Genomic DNA, 21,947 nt, shown 5'->3' with positions numbered 1-21,947 from the left:
AATAAAAGAGTATTACGAGATCATTCGGCACACATAAGTCTATTAAAAGTGAAAAGTAATCTTTCAATCAAATTTATTCAAAATTTGCTTGCTGTCAGTGTTACTTCTAAACATCTCTCTATAGTCGTTTCTCATCGCGCTCGATCGCATAGTGATGGAGGAACTTTTGCAGTAAAACTGCCTGACGTATGCGCTATGAAGAGAGATCTCGGACCCTGTCCGGGCTCGGCATTGCGCTGGTATTACGATGCCGAGCGTGGCACTTGTAGCCAATTCGTTTACGGCGGTTGTAAAGGCAATGCCAATAGATTTCGTACTCTCGCTGCCTGCCAGCAGCGTTGTCCTTCACAAGGTATAGACAGCAATGACAATGAAAAGAAAAAAAGAGCTTAACTGCTTCGTGGTGACATCACGCGCCATCTGACATGAAATTCAATACGTTTGCTCGATTTCAAAAAGCGTCAATTTTATTTTTTCCTCTTTTTTTAGCTCATAGGTGACGGTAATAGAAAATAGTGTGTTTCATTCATTCGACGCTCACTCGTTTATACATATTGCCAGCAATATAAAAATGGAATAATATAATCACGCACAGAATTTACGACTGCGCATTAGCTTTTACACAATTTTTGTTTTGTATGCACACTTTCACTTGTATAATCTTGTCCAACTCATTGTCAGTATAAAAATATGAAACCTTTAATCTTTTTGTGCCATAGGATTTCTTTACGTAAAGTATTATTCTAGTAAACAGAAATGGATTCAAATGAATGGAAGTTGATTCGTGTGATTTATTTTGCCGAAACCAAATTATTGATTTTTTTTTATCTTTTCTATCTATTGGATTAAAAGTTTTTATTTAAATGAATTAAAATAAATAAAAAATTTTCAATCCTTTTTAATCCATTACCGCTTGCTGGGACATTACATTTTACATTAAGTGCTAAAATTACATTTTTTGCAGCTAAATTAAGCATGATAAATTTGATTGTCAATTAAGACTTGATAATGACATTATCATAAATTATTCATATCACATATATTATATATTATTTTACAAGTTTTAATTATATATAATAATTTCTAAATAATACTTTTTCTCCTTCTTTTTCTCGTTACATATGTGTATGTACATAACTTTATAACATTAATGTATATGGCGGTGACAGAGTAAAATTAGCAAGCATAGATTCTTATAAATTATAATTTGACTTGAATGTGCATATTTATAGCTGTTAAATAGTAGCTAAATTATTTGCTTAACAGGAATAAGAAGTTTTTAACTAACAATAGGTATAGTAAAACAACTGGAATTGGAATAGGATTGGTTAATGGGCTCATCTAACTCTGCATGGTGTAATAATTAATGCAATTAACAGATATTTGCACGTTACCGCGGACGGAGGGTACATGCATGGAGAAGCAATCTCGATGGTACTTTGATCAATCGGAGAATCGCTGCATGCCATTCTATTACACTGGCTGTAATGGGAATAAAAATAATTTTGAATCTAGAGACGCATGCGAGTCTGATTGTCCACCTAAAATTGGTAAGATTTCATTTTTTACTTTACGTCTTTCTTAATAACATCTTTTTCTATGTTCAAATCACATTATTATATTTTTAAAATCACATTTCTGTAATTCCTGGATCAATTAGCAAAACTTTTAGCAAGTAATATATTGTAGCACAAGTACAGTTTTAAATTAATGGAATATAGAACAAGATGTCTGCCTCTTGCCCGCTCTCCTGGGAGAGTGTCACAACTACACTCAACGATGGTACTACGATTCCTACGAGCAACACTGTCGACAATTCTATTACGGTGGATGCGGTGGGAATGAGAATAATTTCGTGACCGAACATGACTGCGTCAACAGATGTGAACCGACCATCACCACACTGCCTCCACCAGGACAAATTGAGTTCCGGATAGGTAACATTTCTAATGGCTTTGGAAATTGTTCGTGAATAACGATATTTACTATTCATCTATTATCGAATTCCAGAATTCTGTTTCTTGCCCGATGAACACGGTCCTTGCTCCGAAAATCAAATCAAATGGTTCTACGATAGTCGCGATGGTGTTTGCAAACAATTCCGATACGGAGGCTGTCAGAGTAACGGCAACAATTTCAACACGCGCGAGGAGTGCGAATATCGCTGCGGTGAAGTTCAAGGTACATAAGCTGTAAACATAAAAGCGGCAAAATAAATTTATATACATGTATGGAAGAGAGAGAGAGAGAGAGAGAGGGAGGGAGGGAGGAGGAGAGAGTGCCAATAAAAATGCCAAAGTTACTTTTACTTATTACTTTTGTCATCGAAAGCTCTAGTAATTAAAGTCCATTACAGAAAGTTGGAGGCATATAAAATAAAATTCATTTAACTACAGAAAAAAGAATTATCAGATCTCTTTATTTTAGTCGAATTACATATTACAAGAAACACGGAAAGTATTACAAAAATTCAAAGAAAATTATGAAAATTTCAGATCCTTGCATCTTACCAGAAGTGATTGGTCCTTGTAACGGTTTTGTGAAGCAATTCTACTATGACAGACGCACTGATTCCTGCTACGAGTTCGAGTACAGCGGCTGTCAAGGCAATAAGAATCGCTTCCAGGATAGAGAATCTTGCGAACGAAAGTGTAAGCGACAAACGATTACGATTACACCACCGGAGGTTACTCGAGCACCAGTCATAATGACTCCGCCGACTGGAGAACCGAAGAGTACAATTTGTTTAGCACCAGTCGATTCTGGCAATTGTGATGACAGCATCACTGCTTATTACTATGACGCTCAACATCACACGTGTCAGGCATTTATTTACGGCGGATGTGGTGGAAATGCTAACAGATTTCAGACTGAAGAACAGTGCGAACGACTTTGCGGAAGATTTCACGAACAAGGTAAATTGCAACAAGCTTTAATACAGTTTATGTTGTGTTTTTTTGCCACTTTATTTGTAATAAATATTTTTATCAAAAATATCGTGCAAAAAAGCACCGTATTGACATGTATGTGTACATTTCTCCGAAAAAAGATTATCAATTCAATTTTTTCATCAGTTGTATTAATTTATTTTTTCAAAGAATTGTTTTGTAATCTATTGCGTTATAAGTATGATTTAATAATTCATTCTACACGCATACATACATACATACACATGCGTATCGAATATATAAGATCTAATTCTAAAAATTTGAGTTAAAAAATGTTTACAAGATAATCGTCTCTATTTTTTTTCTGTTCTTTTACTATATATATCTTTTCACAAGACAATTCTTTAAAAAAGATGAATTAATACAACTAATAAAAAAATTGGATTAATGGATTTTTTTCAGATATGTGTAATCTCGTTGTGGATTCCGGCCCATGCAGAGGCGCTTTCCGCAAATATTATTACGAACCTAATCTCCGTGTCTGCCGTGAATTCACTTATGGTGGATGCGATGGTAACGCCAATAGGTTTAGTACAATTTCTGAGTGCGAGTCCATTTGCATACATCATGAGGAACCAGTACTTCCTGGAAACGACACCAGTATTTCAAATTTATGTACGTATAATTTATTTTATTACGTTTTATTAACGTTTTCTCTCGAATAATTCCTTCAACTGAATAAATTTTTATAATCACGATATATATATATATATATATATATATATATATATATATATATATATATATATTAAGTTTACATTGAATTTAATGTAAAATAGGCAGATTGTATAATAATGTTTATAATGATACAGCGATTTGTAAAGAACCAGTTGATAGTGGATCTTGTACATCCGGTGCCACAAAGCGATTCTACTTTGATGAGGAACGTCAAACGTGCCGAGCTTTTATTTATACCGGATGTGGTGGCAATCGCAACAGATTCAAGACTTTTGAATCTTGCATTAATACTTGTCTTAGGAGTAAGTTCAGGATATAAGATTGCCAACAAATTTCTTATTCTCTTTTTATTATTACAGATATCGCCACTCAGCTTTGTTGCAGCATACAGCAATCGTCATTGTGTTGTACAAATCTTTATTTTCTGATCTTTATATCTTTATTTATATGTTTAAAGGCTTTCCTCGCTTTATGGGCAAATTTTCTTTATGCGTTTCAATCTTTTACTCACACAAGTGAAATGTATTCGTATATTGTTGTATCCTAATTGAATGTAAAATTTAAAAATTTACTTTCTTTTGTATATAATTAAAACTAAATTCACAATCGCATATAAATGTAAAAAAAGAAAAAAAAATTATACAGAAAGGTGGGGCAAGACGATGCAGTTAAGATTTAATGATGAATATAAAAGTTGGGTTTTCATAACTAACGAATCATCTTTACTTCTTAATTATTCTTTGGAGATCAATCTTTCGATAAAACTATCATTAAATAAAATCTTTAAAGAATTATTAACTATATTTTGAAAAAATTTAAAAAAAGATATTTCTCCCTACTCGTGGGGTAAGATGGGATACGCTTTAAAAGTATGCTCTAATTAAATATTAATGTCACAAATGACACAATCAGTTAAATTATAAAGAAATTGCAAAAAATATAAATTGTGGTCGAACTCGATAACACAGCTGCCTACTTTACTGAGGCGTGTGGATAACTTTCAACGACCGAGGGGCCCCATCTAACACATATGCTCAATTGTGATTCCTGCATTCGAATCGCGCGATACAAGAGATTACCCTGTCTTACCTCATCTTCCTATATAAATAAATTTATTCTCTACAAATTAAAATTGCAAGTAAAGTATAATAACTTTTTATACAAATGACGTTAAATATAAATTGTAAAATTGAAAACATAGAAACTTTTTGGTAGTTAAAATTTTTTAATATTGCAATGCTTATAACTTTTCTTTTCACTAAATGCTATTTTATTTTTGTGTAATAATATAAAAGTGTTAATATTAGCTTTTCTTTTTTATGTTACTTGTGATTCTTAAGAAAATAAAATTTTTCAACTTTCTCATGACTTTTGATTACAGCGAGTAATGAAATAGATGTGGATTCGAAGGATACGAAAGATCGGTGTGCTGAGGCCAAAGAAGAGTGTAATATCATCCGTTGTCCTTACGGTAAAGAGCAGTATGTGGATCCGCAGGATTGCGAACGCTGCCGTTGCGTCGATCCTTGTAGGACGAAGATTTGTCCTGAGAGCACTCGATGCGCCATTACGCTTGTCGCTTCTCAAGATGGCACGGAATATAAAGGCGTTTGTCAATCCAGTAAGCATCGTTTGTCGAAATTTCTATGAATTTTATTTTATTTCTATAAACTATTGTTACCACTTGTGTAAAACACACACACCCCCACACACACACACACACACACACACACACACACACACACACACACACACACATATATATATATTTATTTATTTATTTATTTATTTACGAGTAACATAAAATTACAGTCGCTAAACCCGGTCGATGTCCAAAAGTATCCAACAGTACGAGATGCGAGCAAGAATGTGTCACGGATGCGGATTGTCCCGGAGAATGGAAATGCTGCGACAGCGGCTGTGGTACATCTTGCCTAGAGCCTGCACCGGAAGAGCCTTTGACAACGACGTTACGACCCACTGTCACCCCACCACAATACGGTGGTGAACCCGCGATGATTCAACAACCCGAAGAACCTCGGGTCAGCGCGCAAGAAGGTGGCTATGTTACATTGAAATGTATCGCGCTAGGAACTCCCAAACCGATCGTCACATGGAGAAAAGATACCACTTTGGTAACTCATGTTACTACGTATTTCGAATGCGCTAAACAAGTATTGTTTTATACACTCAAGAAAAATTCATAGATCCTACGTATAATAATATACCTGAGCAATTATTTTCCAATTATTTTCCTCTCATTGAATTATTTTGTAAAACTATTTTATGGATATTTTTAGATTGGACCTTCGGAGAAAAGACGTCGTATACTGCTCGATGGGTCTCTTCAGATCATTAATTTATATTCTTACGATAGAGGAATTTATGTGTGTACCGCCGATAATGGTTTAGGACCACCAGTAAGAGCGGAGTATCAATTGGACGTTACAGGTATACATATATATATATATCCATTTGTCCTGCAAAGAGTGATTTCTCTGTGATTTAATATAACTTTAGCTATTGATAGTAGCATTGATCGATCATGGAATAATTGGCACTAATTTTTTGTTGTAAATGTCTTGTTAGTGAAATGCATTCGAATATTGGAATAATATGTAGATTTTTCCATGTTTTCAATGCCAATATGTTGACTAAGTAAAGATTGTGGGTTTTAATCAAATGCACTTGAGCACTTGGCATGAAGTGAATTAATGAATTAATAATATTCCGTAGCGCTAGTTGTAAATTAATTTGTGGTGATGGCGCGATTAACACTTTTCTCTCTAAGCATCGCGCATGCCTCTTTTCTTGCACTATTTAGAACCAAGCGAACTTGACGTCGCCATCATCGGGGAGCCCGATACTCGCATAACAGTGACGATGAACTCGCCAATAGCTCTACATTGTTACGCCATGGGATGGCCTAGGCCATTGGTCACTTGGTGGCGCGGCGACCAAATGTTGCCTCTGTTCTCGGACAATTACGAGCAAGACACCGACTATACTCTTTTGATACGCTCGGTAACTCTAACCAGCCTCGGTGTTTACACTTGCCAGGCGTTTAATGGAATCGGTACACCGGCCTCTTGGTCGGCGACCTTACAAGCGATCGGACCCGTCTACAATGTTAAACCCGAACACGAAGAGTATACCAAGTATCTCGTCCAACCACCGAAGAGACCCACCACCGAAAAACCGCAGTATCCTTACAGGCCTACTAGAACGCAATCTCCCGAGCATCAAACTTATGCTCCGGTTTACTCCTCGAAACCACCCTTACACATCATCCCTCGTGTTATCCCTCTTGAAACTACTACTCTCGAGCCCGGTAGTGCTAGATTCAAAGGTGAGACTACGCGATGGCTGATATACTCATGTCGAATTCTATGTAGTTGAATTACATCGATTATTGTGACAAGCTAATTCATTGTTGTTTCGGACTTTCCATAAAGTTTTCACATCGCGATGAAAGAATTATCTTTCGCCATGTAGCTATCAGATAAATGTTTTCCTAAATATCTCACTCTTACGCTATTGGTCACAATAACGATGTAATTGAATTCGTCTTGGTTATTTCTTTTTCCTGCATGCATGTCTAACATAAAATTTATTATTGTATATTGCCTTGCATTATCAGGCGGAGACTGCATTACGATAACTCGCTTATTGGTTATTTCAAGTGTTTTCTAAGAATTTAATACGATTAACAACGTATTAGATTGGAAGAAGAGAGTTCGTAGCGGCACGTAGTGATTAAATAAATCTATATATCACTGTATCTAGATATCCGATTAATCTAAGAAATATCTAAACGTTACGAAATTTTGTTCCAACCTAATATCTTTGTATTATTAGGGGAAAACAAAACTAATGTGTGAGTGTACTCCAAATGCTAAAAACTTTTTACATTTTCTCTTGCTGGAAAAAAAAGTTCTTATTTAATATTTATACCGAATAAAATTTACACTTTCTATGAATATTAATAAATCTTATTTGTTAATTTTTAAACAAACAGTGCCGGTTAAAGTCAACGTATCGGCAGGACAATCGCAATTCCCTGAAGGCAGTGATATAAGCATCGCTTGCACCGTCGACGGTTATCCGATTCCACGTGTACTCTGGTTTAAGGACGATCAACTTATTCGAACAAACAATCGAATAAAGATTTCTGGTAATGTTATAAATGATAAAGCAGTTTACACACACACACACAAAGAATCTCTTTTTTTTACAAATAATGCAGATTGAATTTTTTGCAATGGTAATAAGACTATAATGTATAAGACATTTTTATTTTCAGAGCTCAATCGACTTATCGTTAGTGATGCAAATCAAGAAGACTCTGGTCGATATCGATGTGAAGCTACTAATGAATTTTCCACAAATTCCGACAGCGTTGATATACGCGTAGCTGGTGAGTGAGTCTAATTCATATTACATAATACATATATATGTATACAACAGTATATTTTACAAATTTTTTCGTACAAACGATTCAACGTACATTTAATTAATGTAATCGATTTTTTTCAGGTATCTTTATTCATCCCCATTGTCAGGATAATACATTCTTCGCTAACTGCGAGCTTATCGTGGCGGCAAAGTATTGCACGCACAAGTACTACGCAAAGTTTTGCTGCCGGTCGTGCACAGAGGCTGGTCAACTGCCGGCGAGAGGACCTCAGGTCGAAAATTCGAGAAGAAGAAGATCTATCTTGCGAATGCTTGTATAAGATGCCAAATCGACTTTTCGGTACTTTTCCGACGCACGTGATAGTACATATCGATTCTGGATCGTGGCCGGATTCGCCGGATTCGCCGGATCGTGGCGGGATTCGCAATGAAAAGATAAATGAAGAAAAAGGAGGAAGTAATTGCGCGTACCTGCCCCTATCGAATGTGCCGGATAATCGACTTGTTAAATCACTGCCAAAGCCTTAGAGCGTTTATACATAGGCATAATACATAATGCATATACGATATCCTCATCTAAAGCGTTGCTAGAGCGATCCTCGTGTCTTGGAGCGTGATCTCGTTCTTGAGCACGTTTTTATCCATGTATATACGATCTGATGCTGAATCCTAGTCCGTCAGAGCCATATTAGGCGGAGTAATTAAGAGACCAGTGGAAACGTTGCGACCGCACGTTGTATCTTCCATGCGGATGACCGCGTCGGGTGAGCGCGGTTACGCCGAAGTAATCGATAATCGAGGATTAATTTTACGGCATTATATTATTAAATATGCGGCAAGTATTGTTTCTGACTGGTGGTTTTCTCTTTTAAGTGTATATTTTATATGTCGCCATAATAACTATACTTGAGCTTAACTGTAAAATGATAACTCAACTAGCAGAGCGTATCCGCAATAACGCGCGATTCTTGTAAATTTCTTTCGTGACAAATCAATGACAAATCTTTCGGCAATTGTTGGATAATCTTGAGATTACGAAGAGATTTGAAGAATACAATCTTGATCGATGTGAGATGATATAGCGTAACCATTCCTTTTTCACGCAGCATAGGGTTAGTGCGTACGAGACGTGTACGATACGAGATGATATGAGAATAAAACGTGATGCACGAAACAAAGTTTTTACGCATAGAACATTATCTAACGATAAGTTGACAATGAATAATGTCCTTCTTCATTCTGGACTTCACTCTGTACTGCGTAATTAAAAAGAGAGAACTAGTATCTATTTGTATTAAGCGTATACGCACACGTTACGTTGTACAATATAAATAGTTTATTATGCAATATGCCATTTACACTCTATAATATTGTTTATTACTCGTTTTCTTTTACACTCGTATATTGTGTCTTCTCTTGAATTTATTCTTTATAATAAAGAACTATGCACGCATGTATGTGTGTACGTATGTATACACAATCATGTATATATGCATGCATTATTTTGTTTTTTTAAGAAAAGAACACTTAACGTCTTAAGAGCAAATGTATCTAATGAAAAAACAGAACAGAACGGAAAAATGTTTTATTCGGTAGAAAATTTTGATAATTAATTTTTTGTCATCTTCTCCAAAGATGAAAAGACTTTCAAATAGACATATATTATAGATTTGATTTTTTATATGGACATTTAAGAGTTTTGTTCTTTCAAAGAGCAATTTGTATCGTATGTACCGAAACATTTATTTAATGAACATGAAATTAAGATTGTTTATAAATGTCCATTTGAGACTTGATTATTCGATAACGATTCTGAAAGTAAAGGTAAAAGTAACTAATTTAAATTTTAAGTTTAGATATGCACTTGCACGTAAACGCGAAACATGTAATTCTATCAATATTAACGCGAACGCGTAAATTTCGACATAATTTTGTTCTCGACTCGTAATATTATTCAATTATGTGTCTTGTAGTATTATATGTCCTTCATCTACCGTCACTCCGCATGTGGCATAGCCAATTTTCTTCTTTGTTCAACAATCAGCTATTGCATTCGTGTGCAAATTTTCTGCATTTAACGTTTTTTGTTCTTAAAACGTTTTAATCATAACTATTAATTACGTATGATTATTATCGTGCACTGTTTATTATCGTTGGGTGCATCGTTATTCGTAACGTATCAGGTAGATCGTAAAAATACTGATATATATAAAGTTGACAATTATAAGAATAAATAAGAATAATGAGAAGACAAAAAGTACCAAAACACATTTATATACGCACTATAAGTGTAAATCGTAAGTCGAGATCATTACCCATCGAAATCGACGTGTAAACTTGTAGAACAATTCTGGATTGTTCTATACTTGCACCAATTCAGTCATAGTAAAACGCAGTGCCTTATTAGATGACCTTTGAAAGAATTGGGAAAAGAGTGCTGAATATATACGACGTCTCGTTAGTGTAAATAGTTGTTACATATTCCCCCCCCTCCCGCGTGTTTCTTTCCAAGATGACGCCTATATCGTAGTATATAAAGCAAAATATAGTTTAGATTAATCTGGAGGACGTATTCATCCAACCACGAACAAGAATAGTATCGAGATAAGATATTAAGTACTCTTCTCCTTTATGCGTTCTGTTTTAGGTATGATCGAGAAACATTGTAAAGTACCATGTAGCGTAGTGATCCATTTAATTCGATAAAGCGATTTAGGCAGTCGACATTGATCATCTGTTTCTGTAGATTTGGAATTGATTAAAAGAGAGAATGAGAGAGAGAGAGAGAGAGAGAGAGAGAGAAAGAATGGAAAACAAAGAAGCGTAAAAGGTAGTTGCGTTTAAAATTTGGAGGCACATCTTAGACGCGTACATATCATCTGTATTAAATCGTTCTATTGTAAATAATTATTTACATTGTACGATTCGAGGCGTTGTAGCCTCTAAACATGTCTCATCATTTTACGTAGATATCATTTTTAAGAACATGCACACACACACACACACACACACACACACACACACACACACACCTTTCTCCCGTTGATTTTACACGTTATTCAATCACGCATCACAAAAGGGTGGCATATCTTGTACAGTACCGATGTCCGTACGTGCGTCTAGCAACATTATAATTACATCATGAACGTCATTAGGACCGCAATTCTTACAAATTTGTTGAAACTTATTTTGCGCGTAACGATGTCGGCTATCGATAATGATCCGCAGTCTTCCTTATCAAAGTGTGTCGCGTTCATTTCCTATCTTGACATCACAATATCGATAATATTTCATCACGGTCGATAAAAATTTATATAAACATATATATTATATATGCTCTCAAAAATTTCAAATTTGATCTATGTGGAGAAAAATTTACTAGAAAGAAAAAGATAAATAATTAATATCTTTCATGCATTATATCGATAGAAGTATAGAGCTCATCACAACAGTGCTACCGTAAAGTTTTAGCGGATGTAATTATAATTGTAAGTATCGTAGATAATGATTAACATATATACATATATAATATACACGTATAATTTTAAAACAAATGTAGGGATAAATATACAAGAGAATGCCATTATCTACAATTATTGTACGGACAATAATAATAAACATAAGATCCTTAAATATATACAATTATACTATAAAAAAATGACTATTATTTTGCGGTAAAAAAAAATTAATCAAACGAAATCGTTCATGAGAACCATTTTTCATTTAATTGTTAACCGATAATGATACAGTAAAGGTAAAATATTTTAATTTTTACGTCACAATTCTACATAATAACACTATGATAACATTGGGAATTAATGATTATAGATGAAAAGATCAAAGACGAAAGAATTGACATAAAAGTCGTAATGAAGTGAAACAATAACACTGTGCAACGCGAAATTCGGCTTGAGATTTCAAAAATCATTTCTTACGTACATACGTTTGGCTGCTAAACGTGAATCTAGGCATAAATATCTCCATCGCATCAAGATTTTCAGAAATACGCTGTTAAAGTTGCTCAAAATCGCAATTTTTGGCATTATTCGATAATTATATAAATAACTCTGGATTGAAATGGTGTGTTACTTCCCGCAAAGTTTAAAACAAAAGATCTAAATTATAGGATAAACAGAGTTATTAATCATTAAAAAAAAGCCAAAATTGCAATTTTTAGCAATTTTAATTTGAATAGAATTTTTAAAATCCTTCCGTGATATTAGAGACGTTTCACACACTCAGATTCGTACTAAGCAGCCAAATTATATAAGAAATAACTTTTTAAATCTTAAGAGGTAAAAAAAAGGTAATTTTTTATTGTTCAGTGTAATTAATAATATGTAAAGTTAAGTTTTCGTTGATTCATTACGTAAATTCGGCAAGCGATTAGGACGCATCAAAAAACGCTTGTGTTGTTCCTCAGCTCTGATGGTTTTTTCTATGCGTTCCGTGGCGATACGTTCAATCTCTGCGAATAATTCGCTATGTACGTCTATGCACTGACGAAAATTTTTACGATCTAGTCGATACACCTCACAGACTTGAATCGCTACAACACTAGCTACCCTTCGCTGATCCGCCACTAAAAGCGCAATCTCACCGAAATGGGCACCGTCATTCAAATGGCATATCTTGAAATAAAAGAGAGTACGTTCCTTTTTTCGTAATATAAACGATATTAAATATTAAATAACTAACTTCCTTTCCAGTTGGTGTTAAAACCGTAACAGTCCCGGAAGACAAAAAGAACATACAGTCACCCTGACTACCAGCTTTAATAATTACGTCATTTGGCAAATATAATTCGAATTTTAAGTTTTTCACTATTGATTGCAGAGCATTTCTTGGCAAATTCTTAAAGATTGCTACGTTTTCGATTAATCGTCGACAAGACTGAAGTGCAATCTCTTCACGTAGCGGTTCTGTGGGAAATCCAAATTTAACTTGAATTCTTATTATACATATGTATATACACAATATTTTGATAAGAACTTTATATCTCATTCTCCTTGTCTTTCCATAATATTTCACTGACCTGTCAAATCTGATAAAATCCGTTTACCGCGAAAGTAACTGTCTTTGAAACGATAATGATAATAAGCTAAAAGACGTTCCTTCATGTGTGGCAATAATTGTTTCTGCCTCGTATATGCTTTTACTTGATCTATTAACTCTTGAAATTTTGATTCGGATGATTTTCTCTCAGCTTTGATACGAAGGAACATAACTGAAAGTTACAGCAACATGTTTGACAAAAGAAAAAAAACGTCTAATATTGCTTGATTTTTGATAAAGAAGTAGATGCTTTTTTTTTAATATCTTACTCAGCATATAACACACAATAAATCTGCCGATGATCATAAGAATGTTATTGAAAATGATGGCTCTATCTGTCTCTGGCACGAACAGGCCATAGCCACTTGCAAATATATTTTCCAGTACAATAAACGCGGCGTTTTTCAATCTGAATTTGAGACTGCTGTCTTCCAATCTCATCATCCAGCAGTCCTCGCATTCCTTTTTACACATATTACAAATATATTTTAATAATTGCATCCTTAAAAATATAAAAATATAGAAATGTTCGGGTAAATCGATATCGTAGACATGCTTACCGTCGGTGGAATGTTGACAAGATACATCAGTAGAATCGGTATCAAGTAACACAAGCAAGAAAACCAAAAGATCAAGTATAATCCTAGCAATAGGGTGGTGCATAATTCAAAATAAAAATTTTTTATTTCGAAATGCTGAAAAAGGTATTCAATATAAAACCGTATTGTATGTTTCTATATCACAATTTCATAGAAAATATGTAAAGAAAGATTACCGTAAATAGATAATAAATGTTTGAGTTAAAAGTATAGTAGCGTGTCAACTTCATAAGAGGCATGATATTAATCAAAATAACGATGTAATGAGGATTATTTCCCGGTAATTTTCGCCATCGCAACGTCATATGATCATACGGAAGAGATGACAAAGCATCTGGTACAAGAAATCCTTTCAGATAGAACCTGCGAAGAATATTTAGCATGATGAGACAAGGATCAATAATAACAATTAACAATAAACACAAATAATTCGTGAAATACTAGATATGATGTCTCACGTAAATATCTTGACAGGTTTCAACTCGATAGAAGTAGTTTTCTCGTCGTAATATCCCGTGATACAATTGAACATTATATCTAACCAGCAGATCGCATAAATTGAAATATTCACTGTATCCAGACGAATTATTTCGTAATCCATTATAACGAAGCAAATCATAAAAGGGATTGTAAAGAAAGCGATCGAGTATATTATCATCATCAAGGTATCCCATATTAATCTGCGAATTCTTTCATTTAGTAAGAGAGAAAGAGAGAAAGAGAGAGAGAGAGAGAGAGAGTAAAAATATTGTTTACAAAATATTTTTAATATAATAGCTTCTTTTACATCGAAAACGTGCCTAGCATAACTGAATGGATGTATTATCCACCAATATTTAGATCCAGCGTGTCTTATTTTTTCAGTGGTCATTGTAGCTATGCTATCCATATAAAGGCCGCATTTTGGAGTATATTTGCTGATACCGCACCAAGTCATCCATACGTTTTTGAAAGTCAATGGTTTCACAAGCATAAAAGGAAACATGTTTTCTCTTTTTAAAGATAATTCACACACATGCTCCATCATTGTTTAATAGTAAGTGTAAAGAAATTTTTTATCATTGATCAAATTATTTAGGTAGCACGTAAGGTTAAATTTGAGTGATATTTGAGTAATATTTCAATTGTTATCCCTTTGTCCAAAAATAAGTTTAGTTTCTGCCAGTGAAAGTAATGCAGTTGGCAGAAATAAAAATTACTGGCATTGCGTTTTGTTTCTTTCACCAGTAAAACCAATAGACGATCGAAATGGTCTCAAATAATCCCGAAATGTCAGAAAAATCAATTTCACGTTTAAAATTGCGGATATTTTAACGTTATCGCAAGCATTGTAACATTGTAGAAATCTTTCACAGTTTCCATGCAATCTTACGTACTTACCTTGCAATGTAAAGTTTATGCAATATGCTCCTACAATCTTTCAGTACTGTATTGGTAGGTATAATTCTAACCTTTACTTTTTAAAATAAATGTACTAAGAATAAAAATAGATTATTAATATTATTAAAATAAAATGCGGTTACTAAAAATTTATATCATTCTTTTGTATATATTCGCTCTCCTATTTTCTTTTTCCTTTATTCTTTATTTTAAACTCTTTCTTTCTTTCTTTTCTTCGCTTTTTCTTCTTTTAAAATTTTTCCTTTTATAATTTTTTTATATATGTAAATACATTTTTAACTTTAGAGGTAAAAAGTTGATAAATTAAAATTCATTTATTTAAAAAATAACTAGTTAAAGTTAAAAATTAAATCATTTAAAATTAACTAAGTTAAACATTGTTAATTTTATTATTTTACTTTGGTAATTATTTAGCACAGACTTCGATCAAGTCTGTGTAGTATAAACGCGCAGCTAGAGAGACTCCGCATTAGCAGAGGCGCACACGCATGCCATCGATTGAAGTCTCACCGCGCAAGGTCAACATCCCGTAAGATAGACGCCACGGTCGCCACGCCGCGCGCCGTCTCGATCTCCCCACTCCGCCGGCGCTGTCGGCCACTGTGTCAGTCATTCACCTTACGCAAGGCCGCAAGGCTACGCAAGGCTTCCGAGACACGTGTGCGCGTCGCGTCGCGTCGCGTCGTTCGGCTTCCCCACTCCGCCGGCCGCTCGGTCATTACCCGAGGCGCACGTGCAAGCCCGCGCCACGTTGTCTGGGCCGCCTCCCCACTCTCCTCGTAAAGAGGGACTTCGACGATTCGGCCGCTTGACATTTGCCGCTACCGCTACATTACCGATGTATACAACGTATCGGTTCCGTGCTTCTCGTACGTTCTAAGTTTTAATTGTGTGCGAATAGTGTCGATGTGATTACGAACGGCCACAAGTTACAACGGTAACATTGCAGAAATTTTTTACAGCTTCCGTATGGAAGTTATAAAAGATTTCTGCAATTTTACTACAAGCTTGCGATAATGTTAAAATATCAGCAATTTTAAATCTGAAAATCTTTATAATGTTTCTAACTATTTGGAATCGTCTACTGGGTATCGACCATGTAACTTTTTTCCTTGGGCGGAAAGGTGAAGAGTGAAATCTTTTGTCATTGAAGTTAATGGCAAAATTTGTCATTTTTTACCTTTCCGTCGGGAAAGGGAAAAAGTTACATGATTGATATCCTGGTTTTACTTGTGAAAGAAATGCAATGCCAGTAATTTTCATTTCTGCCCACTGCATTATTTTTACTAGTAATAACCAAACCGAGGGGATAATTACTCAGAAAATAGATGTACATATGTACATACACTGGACTACGGACTTCAATGGACTCTATCGGACTTTCGTCGGAATTCAATGAAATTCATTACGATTGCTAAGAGATCTCCTTAAGAAAAAGGTCATCAAAAATCCCTTTTTAATAACTAATTAACTGATTTTAACCAAAAATTTGTTATAAAGGTCAAAATTTCATGGTATGATACATAGAATTCATCAAATTATACCGGATTTCATCGGACTACGCCGGACTTCGAGGAATTTAACGGACTTCTAACGGGTTGTACACCGGAATACAAGAGTGCAGGTTACTCGAACCAAATTCTTTGTTTTTGAACAGACTATCTATCTAAAGAGAACTTGTATTGTTTATCGAAAATTTTCGCGGCAGTAGCATTTTATTTTGAAATTTTTATAGGTATAAAGATAAGATTTATCTATATGGAACGAATTTGATTGAACTGTACTAGTGCGCACTAGTGCACGTTAATGCCGTTCTATATTAATCTGATTTGAATATGAAACGACATATTATATATTATACGCTTCTACAAGTTATTTCATGCAATCGAATCAATCAAATTAACGTATTTCTTATTCTTAAGAGGAAATAAATAAAAATGTAAAATATCCAGAATTTTATGTAACATACATATCTCTACAAGCTAAATTATTTATGACTGATGAAATTGACTATTACTTATTAACTACTTTCATTTTTTTTCCTCGTTTTTTAAAAAGTTTATTTAGATACTACAAATATAATAGGATTACATAAAGTTCTAAAGAAATAAATACTATGGCACATGTCGCTGTTATTATTAAAAGATTATTTTCGTTAAAAAGTATAATTACACTCGCGTAAGCTATGCGAGATATACGTACATATACATTATAATAACATGTTACAATAGATACATACATATGACCTATCATATCATTTAAAGTGGCTTGTCTATTTTAAGTATAAATTTTGCGTACTTTTATACATTAAACGTACAGCACAAAAAATTGCGTTCCGGAAAGAATTTTGAATTTCATCGATATATTTTAGCTTAAATTTAAAAAAATAATAAATTTTCAAACATTATTACATAACTTGTGCGTACATACATAATTGTAACGATATAATAATAGTGATCACAATTCATCTAATTAATGAATTGAGAAATACAATAAAACAAGTATTGCAATCAAATATTCTATCAATGTAATTCTTCGTGTAATTATTCATGAATATTTGATCTCACGATTTTTTAAGAATTATTGAAAATAAAATATAAGTAGAAACAATGTTGAAATGCAAATTGCACTTTTAACTATTCAGTAAGAATTAAATGTTTAGTTAACAGAATTTTGTCATATGAATGATAAACGTAAAAATAAAATAAATTTGGTTATACAAAACAAAATCTGGTTATACATATAATAAGAATGACGTTAGTGACGACGTTAATCATCTAACGTGAAAGAATTAAATCACTTTTTATTGTTATTTAATTTTTTATCATTTTATTTCAAATAACATAATATTTAAAAAAATCTGATAATCACCTTCAAATTATTGACGCAACTAAACAATAAAGACTTAAAGATTTTTATTGAAACAAGTGTCAATTACGCTGAATTTAATTTAAGCTATCAGTCTTTCCCGGTATTTTTTTGCGCTTTTTATTTTATTTTGTAAACGTTTTAAAAAAATATGAGTCACGATACATTTATGTGTATCTACATATATACTTTTAATTTGGTTACAAGTGATCACGTCGAATTTCACTTGAGGCAAGATTTTTATAAATATAAATATGGAAATATGTATATAATATTACACTATTGAGTCTCGTAATATCTATAATAGTCTTCTATCGTGTTTATATTCATATAGTTTTTGCGATGTAATACGAGCCTGTAAGACTAAACATTCTCAAATGTATTTAACAGCAAAACTCTATTTTTCTCACTCGAAATGTCAATTCAAATTTATATTTTGTATATTTGAAAATATTTTCTAATTGACAAACATAAAGATCCATGTAAAACAGAATACAGTTTTATCAGATAGATAATAAATATAAAAATAAAACTTTAATTGCAAAAAAATTGGTTTGCGTAATTAAAAAACAATGTTAATTTTCTAATGTGAAAACTTTTATATTATCGAAGCAATTTATGCTTCTCCACTTTGCATATATGCACATATTTTATATACTAATGTAACATTGACTAGTATGATATATGTATAAATGCACCATCGTCTTCTCGATAATTCGCGATTCGATAGTTTACACATGCTCCTTCTGAGGTTTACTGGATACTACACTTTTTTCAAGAAATACTCGGATATTCGAATAATCAATGTTGTGTATTGATATTTACCGACAGAAACGATTGTTACGATATCACTCGTCGTATTTACTTGACAAATCAAGCGTAACATGTTATATGTATGTACAACATTCATATAATACATGTATACTCAACATAAAAAAATACAGTCGATACAGTTGAGCAACATTAATTATCAAAATGCATCAACCTGTTCAGAAATACATATCGATATAACGTCAGCAGGAAGTACAGCGGGAATACGTTATTCAAATGTCCCTTTGTAGGCTTTAGCCAGGATTCGAACAACAATCAACAATCAGATCACATGTATCAAACATCAAATGCTTTTTTTCTTTTTTTTAATTTTACTTTCCACGCACAGAGCGTGAAAATCTTTATACGAAATATTATAAATCGTTCTTCGTGGATGTATCACAGTGCGCGGTATTTTCTTATTACGAGGAGTTTTGTGCGGGGAATCAGCAATTTTAAACATCGATACCGAGTAACTCTCGGCCGTCGGCCTTTGAAAATCGGCGACGTAGACTGCGACGACGAAACTCTCTCCATCAGACGGACGCGCGTTTCACCCGGAGATTGGCAGAAGTTGGGGGTGGTCGGTAACCTTGATACCCGGAAGGATCCAGCAGCTCGGAATTGGCTGGACCTAAACAAGTGCAGGAGCATACGCTCACGCAATCGTCCGTGTCATGCACGATAGGCACGTGGCCGGCCAGAAGCTTTCCGTTTACCGCTACAACCTCGCCGTCTAACGTCAAAACGTGATGCGAAGCAGATTGCAGTTCGGTGTCGTCGCGATGTGCCTCACCGGAATCCCTAAAGCAGATATTTCGCAGATACGATTGTTAGTAATTTGTTTTTAGATGGATCTGTAAAACAATTTGTTATAGAAGATTCGATATAAAAAATATGTACTTACGTTGTCATGAAACGCAATACGAGTAAATTAATACTGGCAGCGACTATAGCCAAGCCAAATAGGATGAAGACTAAACTCAAAATCACATATCCAGGTTTATTGGAAAGTGCTTTGTCATTCTGCAAAGTAATTTATTTATAAATCTTACTGCTTCTCTCTCTCTCTCTCTCTCTCTCTCTCTACGTCTAGCTAGTAGTTATTTACCTGGAGAGCGACATAATCACCGAAACCTATAGTCGTGAGCGTTACAAAACAGTAATAAAAACTATCAAAGTAACTCCAACCCTCGTATCTCGAAAACACAGCAGCACCTGTCGTAATAATTATACTCGAAAGTAGACCGGTCGCTAGCATGAGATTCATCTCTGTAGCTTCGGTTCTTTGACATCTGAGATATGTTTTTGCTCGTCTAATCACGACTGAGGCAAATTTATTTAATCGCTCGCCTATGCTTTGGAACATGACTAATCCCAAAGGGATTCCCACCATTGCGTATACCATACAAAACGCTTTTCCGGGTTTGGTCACAGGAGTGGAATGCCCGTAACCTTACAGAAAAATTTATCATTATGCATACATGTATAATGATACAGGGTATTTCGAAATTTGCGAATTAAAATCCTATAGCAAGAAAACGCCAATTCTATTATGCGAGCGCGGTATTAGTGACTTATAAACATGTGATTGTCTAAACGTAATTTGTTATTGGTCAACAACCTTTACATCTCAAAAACTACTTTTAAAAATAAAATTATACAAATAACTATTTTGTTTTATTTGATTTTTTGAAAACTTTTTTGCTATGAGATTTTATTTAATTTGCAAATTTTGCAACACCCTCTGTAAATTAAGATTATATTAAGATATACGCTTCTCTCTCTCCCTCTCTCCTTATGAGCATTCTATTTCAATATTAATTATAAATATATTTTTTGTCTCTAATGTAAAACGTCATTTTTAATCAAATTTGAATTTATTTTCTACTCTTTAATGTAGATAAAAAATTTTAACAACTTTTGCAGCGCTATTTACTAACACAAACGCAACTCACCAATCATGGCTAATACCAAAGTGGCAAAATAGAAGGCACCCGCGAATTTCCACTGCGGTCCCGCTTTATGAGGTTTGTTTTCCATTATTACAATTTCAACCATTCTGTAGTCGTCTGACGTCATATTATATTTCCTTATAAAATTATTGCGTATCTCTACAACAGACAGCATTTTTCACCGCGCGCCAATAACAGAAATGATTAATTATCAGTTATTGATTCACTGAAGAATACGTATTCCGTTGATTCCAAACATCGAAAAAAGACTCACCCGTGAGAAATTCGCAGCGTTTTCTCTCAGTGTCCGATTCAAGGGCGTCAAATACTGCGGCGCCAACAAGTAGATACGTAAATGTGCACACTACTAACGACAAAGTTCTGACATTCTGTCTCTTCATTTTCGTCGCTTTGTCCTTGCAAAAATATCGCGCGTCTAAACGCGCTACAGAGTAAAAAATTCAACAATCACTCTCTCGACGAGTTTCCCGAGATTTTCCCTGATAGTAATGCTCTTCGCAAGGCGCAGCATTTAGACAGGGTAGTACTTTGTACACAGCGTCTAAATAAATATGTATTTTGCACTGAAAAAATGAATATGCATGCGAATAATATATATTGCATATCAGATGGAAGACTCGTTTAAGAACTCGAGACGCCACGAGAAAGTATGCACAGTACTCGCGAGACAACAATCGCTGCACGCTGTCCGTCCCCGAGTATTGATCGCGGCGAGAGCCAACGGAGCAAGTTTCGTGGGGATACGCTGCTGCTGACTGTTCGAAAGTACCTACACGTAGAAAGGATCGCGCGAACCCCGATGGTAACTCGTTGATATTTCGATTAAGAGATAACTGTAAAACCGAATGGTAATCACACATACTCCGATATCGCGCGGCTCAGTAATACGATGTATTTTTATCGCGACAGAGAGAGAGAGAGAGAGAGAGTTGCGTTAATCGGACACAAACCACCAATCGATGTTAACAAGCTTCACGAATTTTACATCGCAAATCTACCGTTGATAACTCATCGCAAATTGTGTGTATCAATTTATCTACAAATTTAATTTATACGTACATAGTCCGTTTTATACCTTTTCAATAATTTATTTAATATTCAGAAGAAGACATTTATTAAATTCGTCGTTATAATATTTTTTTTTAACAGAGTAACAAGAAATACCATATTTTTCTATTATTAACAGATAAAATATC

General features: G+C 34.2%; 3 protein-coding genes across 7 annotated transcripts in view; 1 reads left to right on the top strand and 2 right to left on the bottom strand.

The window, feature by feature from the left end:
* Nucleotides 1-12,715, top strand: part of LOC105195836 (papilin) — an 85,484-nt gene extending 72,769 nt beyond the window's left edge. For 2 of the 5 annotated variants that reach the window (XM_039448639.1, XM_026135889.2), the window contains exons 27-39: nt 1,380-1,550; nt 1,722-1,937; nt 2,011-2,181; nt 2,496-2,915; nt 3,351-3,563; nt 3,761-3,928; nt 5,008-5,247; nt 5,439-5,761; nt 5,927-6,077; nt 6,451-6,975; nt 7,645-7,800; nt 7,930-8,043; nt 8,163-12,715. In XM_039448639.1, coding sequence (XP_039304573.1) covers nt 1,380-1,550; nt 1,722-1,937; nt 2,011-2,181; nt 2,496-2,915; nt 3,351-3,563; nt 3,761-3,928; nt 5,008-5,247; nt 5,439-5,761; nt 5,927-6,077; nt 6,451-6,975; nt 7,645-7,800; nt 7,930-8,043; nt 8,163-8,362 — 3,068 coding nt within the window. In that variant the 3' untranslated portion in view covers nt 8,363-12,715. The remainder of the gene's footprint in view (nt 1-1,379; nt 1,551-1,721; nt 1,938-2,010; nt 2,182-2,495; nt 2,916-3,350; nt 3,564-3,760; nt 3,929-5,007; nt 5,248-5,438; nt 5,762-5,926; nt 6,078-6,450; nt 6,976-7,644; nt 7,801-7,929; nt 8,044-8,162) is intronic. The other 3 variants (XM_039448641.1, XM_039448640.1, XM_039448642.1) reach the window with 3 other exon arrangements.
* Nucleotides 12,389-13,571, bottom strand: LOC105195796 (potassium/sodium hyperpolarization-activated cyclic nucleotide-gated channel 1). The gene is made up of 4 exons (XM_026135895.2): nt 13,367-13,571; nt 13,078-13,269; nt 12,741-12,964; nt 12,389-12,673 (listed from the first exon to the last, which is right to left on the bottom strand). Exons 1-4 carry the CDS (start codon nt 13,569-13,571, stop codon nt 12,389-12,391), a joined length of 906 nt encoding a protein of 301 aa, XP_025991680.2.
* Nucleotides 13,572-17,136: 3,565 nt separating this feature from the next.
* Nucleotides 17,137-21,509, bottom strand: LOC105195798 (two pore potassium channel protein sup-9). Its single transcript, XM_011161405.3, has 5 exons — nt 21,005-21,509; nt 20,734-20,889; nt 19,887-20,230; nt 19,683-19,801; nt 17,137-19,579 (listed from the first exon to the last, which is right to left on the bottom strand). The coding sequence occupies exons 1-5, from the start codon at nt 21,129-21,131 to the stop codon at nt 19,312-19,314; spliced, it is 1,014 nt and encodes a 337-aa protein (XP_011159707.1). The 5' UTR covers nt 21,132-21,509; the 3' UTR covers nt 17,137-19,311.
* Nucleotides 21,510-21,947: the final 438 nt, after the last annotated feature.

Source organism: Solenopsis invicta, chromosome 4 (genome assembly GCF_016802725.1).
Source record: "Solenopsis invicta isolate M01_SB chromosome 4, UNIL_Sinv_3.0, whole genome shotgun sequence".
Taxonomy (NCBI): domain Eukaryota; kingdom Metazoa; phylum Arthropoda; class Insecta; order Hymenoptera; family Formicidae; genus Solenopsis; species Solenopsis invicta.
This window is presented reverse-complemented; position numbering and strand designations above follow the sequence as displayed.